We start from the raw sequence: 11,818 nt of genomic DNA on the forward strand, positions 1-11,818 counted from the left end.
GCGCGTTCCTAAGGTCGGCGAGGTGCTGGGTCAGTCAGTGCCCGAGGTTGGTGGCCGGTGTTGTTTCCTATGGGACTCCTCCAGCCCCATCAAACAGCCTCAGAGAAGCAGGGCTTGTTGCTCACCGAGATGACAGCGGAGCCTGTCTCAACTGGTGTGGGGGTACAGCATGCTCTATAGATATTACAGCGTCGTTTGCTTGTCCTAGTACTGGCTATCTGGCCATCACTTGCAATACCTTGGTACGACCTGGATGGAGGAAAGCTGGGAGTTTCTCACCACAATTCCCACAGGATTGTCTCTAATTTTATTATTAAACTTAGGAATATAGAGTTAACTATACATCACTTTAAAAAACTGCAGTGAAACAAAACCCACCGACAACAAATATGTGCATTGCCATTACGATACCCCTCTCCCTCTTTCTAAAGCATACATGTAGGAAAACAAAAAACAAAAAAAACAGCAGGGGAAACTTGCAGGCTCTTGTATAGCTCTGTTTACTATCAAGCTGTTAATAAACATTCCTCTCTTCAGCTGTGCCATTATTCTTCCCAGTCACCTGTCCAAGGTGATCCCAAGCACAGAGGCAGGTAGGATAAGTGACTGATGGAACCTTCAGGAAACTAAGGTGCTCCACAGCCTATAAATAATACAAATGGAGGGGATGGTAGGGGACAGACAAATTAGACCCAAATGACTCCAGAAATACATTTATTTTGTCTATCAACTGATATTTAGCTTTCAGCATCATCATGCAGTCTGAAGAACATTCAGAAATTTCTGTATTGATGTAATTACAGTGAGGTCCCACAGAAGTCTCCCAAATTGTTGCTTCCTTTGAAATAAAAGACACCAGTGCCAGCTGTCACTCCATTAAGTTAACGAGCTAAGCCTTTCAGAGAGTTTAGTCTTGTTCTCTTTCTTCAGAGGAAAAAGGGATCTTTCGCAATCCTGATGAGCATGCAACTACGCTGAAACAAAGTAAGTTTTGCATTTCAAAATGCTTCACAGCTACATCAAGTTGATGAGTCAATGGGCAGCCTGGTGCAGCTGCACAGGACTGTACACTCAGTTGTAACAGAATGCATCTGTTGTACACAGATGAAGCACTGGACCGGCAGAATAGAAAACAACCTGCTCATGATTACATGCCCCAGTACTGGTTTGAAGGTCCTTCTCTGAGCAGTTTGTTCCATCTAACTCTTATACTTTACACCATACAAAGCATAGCTTTCCAAATAAGTGCTCGAGTTAGAGGTGGCCTTTCTTTGCCAAGATCTGGTCGCCTCTGCAGGCAGCACAGGAATAAAGGGCTGTTTCAATCCTTGCAATGGTCCCCTTTTTCCCTTCACTTGCACCAGATGAAAAATTGACAAGTCCAAACATGCCAGTGACAAACTGTACTGCATGAAGGTGTGATCTGAGAAATAAGCAAAAATGCAGCAGACCTGAAGATAATCCATTAATAAGCAATTTTGCCTACTCTATACCCAGCTCATTTGTAATAAGAAATGAAAAATTAGAAGTGAAAAGCTTCTTCTCCCAGTTCCCTACACTGTTGATTGCAAGACCAGCATGAACCTACAATTACGCAACTCCCTGAATTCAGTCTCCAGGCTTTAAAGTTGGAAAATGATCTCTGTGTATACATATATATTAAGTACACAGGACCCAAGGTATGTTATATCAGCAGCAGATGTTCATGCTGTAAGTCCCTGGTCAAGAGTGCTGTGTCAGCCATAAAAGTTGAAGACAGAGATGTATGCAGGCTGGCCCTGCCTCTCAGGGATTACCCCAGTGCCTGGCTGCTGGCCTGGTCTGCATCAGCACTGTGGCATCTGCAGCACAGGAGGGAGCCCTGCCGTGTCTATCTGAAGCTGTCACTGTCAGTGTCATTTTTCTTCCACTGAGTTTCATTGCCTAACATATATTTCCAAAATGACCAAATTAGCTTACACAGGAAAGTGATAAGAGCACAATTAGGACTTAGAAGTGGGTATGTAATAGCTGTTGAGCCACTGTGCTTCAAAACTGATAACTACTTCTCCTTGCTAGCACTTGATGCTTTTTAAAGAGTGAATTATCCGGATACGTGCTTTATTTAGCAGAAATTTCCACTAAACCTCATTCTATCACTGTGAGTTATGTCACCCCATGCTATGTTGATCTCAGTTTGACAGGCAGTGCCAATGCCTACATGTCAGTCTGGGAATTTATGACAAACGACGTGCTATTGAAATTTTTAGAACTACTGCAGATTGCCAAGAAAAAAAAAAATAAAAATCTTTAGAATATTTAATTACACTGGGTTCATCTTCAGATTGAAAATTATTTATTCAACTTACACAGTTACATTGATATATAATTGATATATAAACACAAAAATATACCAGAACTCACTTAGTTGAATTCCTCTTCAACAGCTAACCATCCCAAAACACAATTCCTGAAAGCAAGCAGAGCAGCGAGTGCAGTAGATCCTTTGAAAGTGGAGGTGAGTGTATCTATACAGGCAGGTTTGTTTATGCTAGCTGAGCTTCTGTACTGGTGCATTTTCGCTATAAAACTTTTTCTTCTTGCAGGATAGGTGAAAAGATTCTGATTCTAGTTTTTATGGGAGAGACAAAGTTGTCACAGATTGGCATCAAGTGGGATTGATAGCAACACTTTGAATAGAAGAGCATACATGAGCACCCTGGCTTTGACTGGCACACATTTTCCTGGCAGTGCTGTGCTGCATGCTAATACAGCACTCCCTGGCTGCTTTCATGGTTGCCACCTCTTACATTATTAGCCAGGGAATGTTTGATCCCAATCACTGCACTAAACACTACAAAGAAATCACAAAGGCATAATCCACCAATTAAACGATACCTTCTGTCAGATGCTGATAATCATGCATTAACTTCAGCTGAAACAGCAGCTACTTTTAACATCAGACATAGTTGCACATGTTTGGCTTAGAGTTGTCTGATGTCCTAACGGTGAGGAGAATGTCTTATTTTTCCATTCTTAGGATTTTCATAGCTGTATAATGAACAGTCAGACCTCACTGGCTGCCACTGCTGCATTAGGGACACCACAAAGGATCATCGTGACATCCTATGGGCTGGGGGCTGAAGATCTGGGAGGATGAACTGCAGGGAGTGGACTGGAATCATCAAGGCACAATTAGGTCCAGCAAGACAGCCAGCCCTGGGGAGGGAGCTCGAGGATGTCACAGTGTGGGGGCAGTGGTGGGAGCTGCTGTCAGCACCTGCTCCAGCCCATCTCCCAGCCATCTTGTGACTGCTGTGGCTGCTGGCAGCACTCCAGTGCCCAGCATGCTGCCTCTAACTGCTGGGAGCAGGTCATTTCTCCAGCTCTCATATGTCTGGGGAGGAAGTATTGGGTCCCTTGGACTCCCCAGGTCCTGGGACATGCATGGAGGATGTCCCCTCACTTAAGGAGCTGGAGCAGCTCCTGAACACTGGGCGGCCCTCTTGTAACCACGTTGACGAAGTGTGGCCTAATCTCTTCCTGGGAGACCTGTAAGTACAGCTGCACAGAATGACTGAGCTTTAATGCCACTGCTGTACATTATGCTTCTTCAGCCAATTAGTGCCTCTTATTGATGTGGCATTAGGTAGCTCATAGTTTTGCTAATTGATGCCATTTACATTGCAGACAGTAGAGTTCCTGAAAAAAAATAATATATATATATATGTATATATATATATATATGACTAATTTGATAGTTGGTTCTCACTTATTCCTTGGAAACAATGCACTGGCTTATGTTGAGTATACAGCATGAGATGCAATTGCTGTGCAGTTCCTGCACACAGTTCCTGTGAGTATCTCTGTACCAATCTTAATTTGTTTATGTTGGTCTTCCTCTTAGAGTAACAGCTCACGACAGATTTGTTTTGTGGAAGATGGGTGTAACCCACGTTTTAAATGCTGCCCATGGCACAGTGTACAGCCACGGAGGCCAGGACTTCTATGGAGCTACCATTGATTATTATGGTGTGCCAGCACATGACCTCCCCAGCTTTGATATAAGCCAGTTCTTTTTCTCTGCAGCAGAATTTATCCACAAAGCCTTGAACACACCAGGAGGTATGGAATGATCATTCTTCACATCTGTACACGTGTTGGCAACCTCTCGTAACCAGTCAGACCCCGAGCTCAGTGGTGGACAGGTCAGCACGCAGCCTACTTCCAGTACCTGCATGATGCAGGGAGGGGAAGCTGTGCTGTGCAGGTGGATAGCTACAGCTTGGTCCTAGAAAAGCAAGGAAGATAGTGAAAAGTTGATGTGAGAAAAGGATGAGTAGTGGCTGGGAGAGACAGGAGTAGAAAGGACAGGAGTTAGAACAGAGAGCGAAATGTCGGGGGGAGGGGGAAAGACCTGTTCATGGAGCAGAAAAAAACATATATTTGACATGGAAGCAGTCTTATCTGGCCTAGTCTTTTGACACTCTCTGATGGCAACTGTGTTTGTCATAAAAAATGAATAGGAAGATAAGTCCTGATTTCTCCAGCCACCATCCATGTGAAGAGGCCCACACACTGTGGATGTTCTTCCTGTGAGAATAAAGCCTGCAGGGTTGTGCTTGCAGGGAGGAGCTTCACCTTTACCCAGGGGAATTTCCAGTGTGTTGCACAGGAGACTGAGCGTCTTGGCACTGGTGCTATAAAACACTAACAAGCATGTATTACATGAAAGATCGCTCCTTAGCATGAGTAAACTGCATTGATAGAGTTCTTTCTCACATGTTCTGCCTTCAAAAGAGAAACACAACCATGACAAATTTCCTTATTACTTAAAGGTGCTAGGCCAGTCATCTTTCTTGGTGGCTGATGTGTAGTGCCATCCTTTCAGGCCAGGCTGCGGCATTCTTCTTCACCTAAGTAAGCCTTTCTGAAAGCACTGGTTCTGGTTTTCCTCTTGCTCGCAATAGAACAACATCATTACTTTGTCTATTTTTTTTTTGGTTTTCCAGTGTTTCTGAAATCAGATTGTAACCTCATAGCACTACTCACACAAGTGAATAGAACAATTGCAAATTAGACTTAATTGTTAGCAGTTCATCTGTTTGGACTAGGTGATCTTAGTGGTCTTACCCAACCTTAATGATTCTATGAGTTTATGATTCTATTCTATGATTCATGTGGTCTGCTGGAAGGGTAAAAAATAAATTGTTTGCTATGTAATCGTGACCAAACTGAAGAAGGCAGAAGAGGGTTGCCTTCTGTTTTAGTTTAAAACTTCATCCACCATACTGCTCCTCTTTTATGGTTATAATTTGCCTTTCTTCTTTTTTTTTTTTTTTTTTTTTTTAACTAGCTAAAATTTTGGTACATTGCGCAGTTGGAGTAAGCAGGTCAGCATCTCTAGTCCTAGCATATCTCATGATAAATCACCACCTGCCACTGGTTGAAGCCATCAAAACAGTGAAGGAACATCGTTGGATTTCACCCAATCGTGGCTTTCTGAAACACCTGAGAAATTTGGATGTTCAGCTACGGCAAAAGAAGGGCTGCTGAAAGGGCAAAACCTTTACATACTCTTTTCTGAGTTTCAGCCTTCAAAAACACTGCATATGCTACTTCCCAGGATCAGCACATACTAAGGAAAACAAAGAAAGCTATGTATCAAAGCAAAGCAACAAACAAAACCAAACAGAACTGTCAGTGGGTGCATTCTGGCAGCTGACTTCCTCTGTGACAATCACTGCCAGGATCAACCCCTAAGCACTACATGCTACAGAGCTGTTATGCCCAGTGTGATCATACCAGAGGGCTCCACTGGAGCTGTGAAGATGGACTGACGTTGTTCCTGATTTGTGCTAATGCCAGAGACAAGTTCAATAATTGCATCTCGCAGTACTGTATGTTTGAGCCCCCTTTTCTCAGAAGTGTAACAGCACCATCTTCTTCAGTTTGGTTACAGTTTTCATGAGAAAAGCTTGTTGTGCTGCAGGCCTGATGATGTGATGAAGACAATTTCTTAGGCCCTCGAGCTCTGCAGCACACACCTTTGGCCTTTATGGGTCTCTTGAATATTATGCTGCCACAGAGAGCTGTGACATGTCAGTGGAATAAACTTCCTCTGCATAGCTCTCTATGTGGTCTCAGGGTCAGCAAACCCACAAGTTTTTCTTAGGTAAATATGTTGACAGCATATATATTATGTTGTATATTGAGGATATTGAAAATGGAGATAGATTTTAAAGATACTTTGTAAGTGTAAACTCGTCAGTTCTATGTAAGTAGCTTTGAATCATCTCTGTTTTAACATCAGGTAGGAACTTAGGCATTCAGCATTACCAGGAAGCTACTGGCATATGTTTCCCTGTGTTTGCAAGCTCTTGCCTACAATAAATGTAGATTGCTCTAGAGGCTTCTTGGATATCAAATCCATGAAAGAAGCAGGTAAGCAGTAAATTTGGCTTTAAGCTAATAAAGCACTTACCTTGCACCATCCTCTGCTCCTTACCCCTTAATCTGCAAGCAGGTTGCTGAGCCCCACTCTCAGTGACTACTCCTGTACCCCAGCAACTTGAACCTGAACAAATGCATTGCCCCCCAGTGCCTGTTCTCCTGCCTGTACTCAGTTCCTTATTGTTTCCCAAATTTAAGCTGAAATATAAGCTGATCTATCTGACCTCTTTCTTCTCAAAGGATTAGTCCAGATCTTGGAAGGAAATAAGCATCAAAGATCTGGGAAGTCCAAGCATTACTTTCCATCCATCTCTGAATAAGGATGCTGACTCCTGACTACAGTGTTGTCTGCGCTCCAGATTTCAAAACTTCAATTAAAAATAAGCCTAAAACCCAGACAGTCAGATTCTTTCCTGCCTAAACACCCTTTATTTGATTTAAGTTCATCTCATATTACTGTTTTCTAAATACAGTGGGGAACTTAGTTAGCTTAAGTCAGTAGCTAGGCTTAATTGATACAAGTTACTTGTAAGCTGTTTTGAGGCTGTCGCTTTTCCTATCACCAGTTAATCAGTTACTTAAGCAACTTGATTTTTAATACGGGAACAGCATTTGCAATTCATGCTACCACTCTACCTGAAAATTACCTTGCTACCTTGTGGTGAACTATAGAGCAATAATAAAATCTATTTTTGCCCTTTGCTACTAGATTGATTTATTGATTAGCTGGCCTTTTGAACTTTCTCTGCCAGACTGAGTAAATATATTTCTGCATGCTTGTTTGCATTTGAAGCATTAGGCCTCATTTTTCCTCTCTTCTGGAGGAGGCTTACAAAGGTTATTAGAAGACATAAGTAATGGTGACTTGTGGGTTGTAATTCTTCCTTCCCAGACCTCTGTTACCCTTAATTCTTGAAGAGGCTGAGACATGGATGCTGATTCTGCCTAGTGCTTATGGGAACACAGAAATCCCTCTCTATTTCAATGTTCTGCAAAATAAGCATATTTAAGATCCTATCAGAGGTCTATTCAACTGCCTGTTCAGATCTTGCTAAGTCTTACCAAAGAGCTCCACTGGCAAGAGAAAGAGAAAATTTGTAGTGTAAAAAATGATCAAATAGAAAATAGCATTTGAAATCCACCAGTGCCAGCATAATCTTTATACCTCACAAAGCAGCAGAGCAGCGGAGGAGGAGCTGGGTTTGCTTTGAAGTTCTCCATTAGAGTTAATAAGGATTTACATGAGTTAACATTTCAGTATAATTTATACTTCCTTCACATTACAGTAGATTTCAGTCTGGAAGCTTTTTGAAGACACGGCACTGAAAAGTCTGAAATTCATGTGAGTGAAATAAAGCATCTTAATGGCTTTAGGCTGGGCAAAATTAGACAAGTGTGAGAAAGATTGATGGAACCTCCCATCAGGATAATGCTTTGTGTGCCCCTGAACATCTGTCCTACAAAGCCACAGCTGTGAAAGCTGTTCCCATTGTAGATTAGTACCTGCTCTCTTACATACTGCTCATCCTATGAGGGCATTGTTTCACAAGGAGCACAGAAGTGTTGAGCCAGTATGGTATCCATGCCACTAATGACATGGCAGTGATTTTGTACAGCAGGACTGGCATACCCCAGTGGATGGAGTAAATTGCTTAGGAACTCTTTTTCAAGGGCACTGGCAAGTCACAGAAGTGTTTTAAATCTGCAAGGGTAGTGTTGCCTCTGTTTCCTGCTTTGCTCTTTTATATTCTGTGCACTGTTGGCTCCTGCTCTGCACAGGGAAAAGGATTCCCATCAACATATGCAAAAACAGTAAAATTAGTCCTGTAACCTCTGTGGCTTGCTAGGAGGAAAAGAGACCTTCTCCCTGGTTCCTTACACTATCCATAGTTCAGGCTGTGAAGGAACGTGACAGTATTTCTCCCTTTTCTACTGTCAGCAGAAAAAAAATTGCTCTTGAATTGTGGTTTGGAGAGTTATGCTGAGGACCCCAAACAAAAGAAAAATACTGCCTTGCCAGCAGCACTTTCTTCAGAATATGCACGTCAACAGGGGATGTATGATGAGAGAGACTGGAGGTGCTGAAACCCCTCATTGAGAGATGGCCTTAGTCTGGAAGATGTTTAAGTTCTCGAATGCAAGCTCAGTGCCTGCTGAACTGACCTGAGCATGCAGGCTCACCCAGAGGGATCTGCTTATTCAACCAAGACCCCACAGGAACTGTCAGTGTTTCATCCTCTTGAGACAAACAGGCACATAAACCTTCCTGCCCAGGCTGGTCTTTCCTCAATATGGTAATGCAGCTGATAAAATCCAGCAAGCTCCTAAAAAACTTCCTTTGGGGGTTTTGTTTTCAGCCCAGTCCAATTGTTGATCCATCTCAGCAAGTGAGTAGTGAGGGCTAGTACCAACTCAGTGGAGGCAGTGGGAGGGTGGCTGCAAGCACAGGACACGGTGAAAGGGACCTAAATCTGCTTAAAGCAATAACAAAACCAGAGTGTCACCTGAAGAAGTCATGCAGAACCCCTTTGGAAGCTTTCCTTAAATTCATTTTCCAGTACAAGAACTGAAGGCATCAGATGAAGTTCACAGAAGTCAGGAGCCAGGCAGAACTGGAAGAGAGAGGTTAGCACTGCAATGCCTTACTCGGGATGCTGCAGGAAGTAGAAGCTTACAGATGTTAGAGGACTAATGGGAAAAACTGTGGAGCAGAAATTTGCTCAGAGTTACCAAATACACAGAAACTCCAACCAGACCTGGAAATTCATGAGCTGTAGGCTGGGAGACCATTAAAAAGTGGTGTATCTCACACTTGTGCAGTCTCATTTTCTATCAGCATCAGCTTACAGCCACAGGCAGACGCAAGATCAGTAGATTCAATGGGCCTGTGCAGAGATCTGTGACAGCTGCTGCTCTTGTGGCCTTTATTTTGAACTCACCTCTAACAGGAACTATCCCATTTCCCAATAGTTTATTATTAGAATTGGGTCACATGAGACACTGGGGATCGTGTCCCCGCTGCACTGACCAACATTTCTTTTGTGGGGGAGAACTCTGTGCCGACAAGCACAGCAGTACTGCTTCTGTGGGAAGCTGTGGGGGTGAATATGGTTTGTTAAAACGTTGATTTAAAGCAGAACTTCTATTTCTGTGGGTGCTCCTGTTCATAGGGGAGGCAGCACTCAGCCCGCTGGGGAACATGTCCAAACGCATGTCACTTTTAGGGACAGCCACCTGTTTGGGACCATCAAGCAAAGAGCACGCTCCAGCAACACCGCTCCGTGTGCAGCCACTGACGGGCCACTGCCTGGGGATGGTCAGACACAGCCAGCCAGGAATGAAGCCAGTCCAGCATTCCTGCAGCACAGAAACTGCAAGGTGGAATCAATGTGGGTGAAGAGCAGCCTGAAGTCTACATAGGCAGTATGTAAGTGCTAGTGTAGGGAATACAGCTCTCATTAACATGTGCTGTCCAACTATTTAATATAGTTATCATTGTTAAGCTTAGTTGCCTTAGAATAACCTAAGACTAGCATAGAAGAAAGCAAAGGGACAGCTCACTGAAGAAAAAACAAAACAAGATTACAGTGAATTAAAAAGAGAATAAAATTCTCTTTAATATTTTCCATAAATTTAAAACAAAGATTTCCTAAATGCTGCAATGTATAACACGTAGACCATAAGGATTAAAAATTAATTAAAAAAAATAATGAATGGTGGGAAAAAATGTATAGATAACAACAGCATGTACATGTAGTAAGTAAAAGATGAACTTTGAGCTAACAGGAATGAAAATGTAGAGGTTTGCTGATGCAACAGCTCATCTACAACAGGGGGTTAAATACCAAGAATCAAAGCCTACAATCAGCAAAACTGGAAATCTGTTCATACTATCGACAGAGTTTTCTTTATTCTGCCAACATCAGTAAGATCAACAACATTTAAGATGACATACATTTCAGAGTTAGGTTTCATGGCATCTTCTGGAAGTGTGGAAAAGAGAGAGAGAGGATTTGCATTTAGGGCACGACCCAGTGTTCAGCAAAGTCAACAAGCAGGGATTGTTTATGGACTGCCATCACTGGGACTCGTGCCACAGCTCGTGCCAGATAACCCAAAGCACTACCATAAGCTGTCACTGCTCGTTTCTGTGGAACCAGCTATGTGCAGTTTCTCAGGAGCTAACTAGCTGTTAACTATCAATCTAGAATTAAATCTGTATTCTCTAAGACATACTTTTCCCGGTAGTTTTATTAGAGATATGATGGTCAGCCTCTTTAAATGAGTTAAATACAATTCATTGTATACTGTGCACTATAATGCATTATGTACCCTTCGCTAAATAAAGTAGGAATGGCTGAATTTGTGTGGTGTCTTTTTGTCATGAAGGACCTTGAAGTGGTTAATATTAAGTATAATAAATAAAGATTATTAAGTATAATAATATAATATAATCTTAATAAAGATTATTAAGTATATGTCTGTCCATTAGCCATTGCTGGCACATGGGACCAAGATGAAAGATGAAATATTTTTAAAGGTGATATGCAACAAATTACTCTGGGCACAAGATGTAAAACATCCTGCAGAAATCCAGCTTCACACTGAATTTTAAGCAGGCAGCTTTATCAGCTGGAGCTTAATCAGACTAGCAAAACTATTACTACTCCAGCAAAGAAATGCCACACAGTTGACACAGTTTTGCCACACCCTGAGGCAAAACGATTGCTAAAACCTGAGCAACATTCACACCTCAAGGCCAGCTGTAAGAGGACCTGAGCTTTGTGGACTGAATTCTTGCAAGGTGTTTGGGCCAGTAGTTCCCACTGACTCTAGTCAAATGGAACCTGTAATACCTGTTAAATTTACAAGCAGTTACAGGCAGGAAACTGTACATTTTCTGAATCTATTTTGAATTTATTCAGAAATCACAACCTTTTACCTTTCTTTCACTACTTTACTGCTTCTCAAAATGTTGTGTGTGCTGGGGTCTGCAGACAGTAACATTATCAGGCAATAAGAGACATTGAGCTTTTTGTCATGAGCCTTCACACACAATTCTCTGCAGCTTTGTAGACCATAAGAAGAAAGGCTTGAGGAGGCTTGGTGTCAGCAACTGTTGCAGATTGCAGGGGGAAGCAAAGGGGACTGAATGTGCTGTGGCCAGCAATGTCATCATTATGGGACACCTGCAGAGGACTTTCACCTTGGTATGCATTTCTATAGAACCTCAGAGTACACTCACAAGGCCTAATGGTTAGTTCCTCCCCTGGTGAACCAGTGCTCCAACACAGCAATTTCATTAAGTGATCACAGATTACTTCGGAAGCATTAACTAAGCTTCACTGAACCACCTGGGTAAGTAAATCTAACTACTTACTTACAG

The 11,818-nt window shown here is 42.4% G+C and overlaps 1 protein-coding gene across 1 annotated transcript; it reads left to right on the forward strand.

The window, feature by feature from the left end:
• Nucleotides 1–2,937: 2,937 nt before the first annotated feature.
• DUSP13A (dual specificity phosphatase 13A) lies at nt 2,938–5,535 on the forward strand. The gene is made up of 3 exons (XM_072340641.1): nt 2,938–3,533; nt 3,887–4,104; nt 5,336–5,535. The coding sequence occupies exons 1-3, from the start codon at nt 3,373–3,375 to the stop codon at nt 5,533–5,535; spliced, it is 579 nt and encodes a 192-aa protein (XP_072196742.1). The 5' UTR covers nt 2,938–3,372.
• Nucleotides 5,536–11,818: the final 6,283 nt, after the last annotated feature.

Source organism: Excalfactoria chinensis, chromosome 6 (genome assembly GCF_039878825.1).
Source record: "Excalfactoria chinensis isolate bCotChi1 chromosome 6, bCotChi1.hap2, whole genome shotgun sequence".
Classification (NCBI taxonomy): domain Eukaryota; kingdom Metazoa; phylum Chordata; class Aves; order Galliformes; family Phasianidae; genus Excalfactoria; species Excalfactoria chinensis.

Coding starts and splice junctions, on each gene's coding strand:
- DUSP13A (XM_072340641.1), top strand. CDS start 3,373: ATGTCTGGGGAGGAAGTATTGGGTCCCTTGGACTCCCCAGGTCCTGGG. Junction 3,534..3,886: donor AATCTCTTCCTGGGAGACCT/GTAAGTACAGCT, acceptor TCTTCCTCTTAG/AGTAACAGCTCACGACAGAT. Junction 4,105..5,335: donor AGCCTTGAACACACCAGGAG/GTATGGAATGAT, acceptor TTTTTTAACTAG/CTAAAATTTTGGTACATTGC.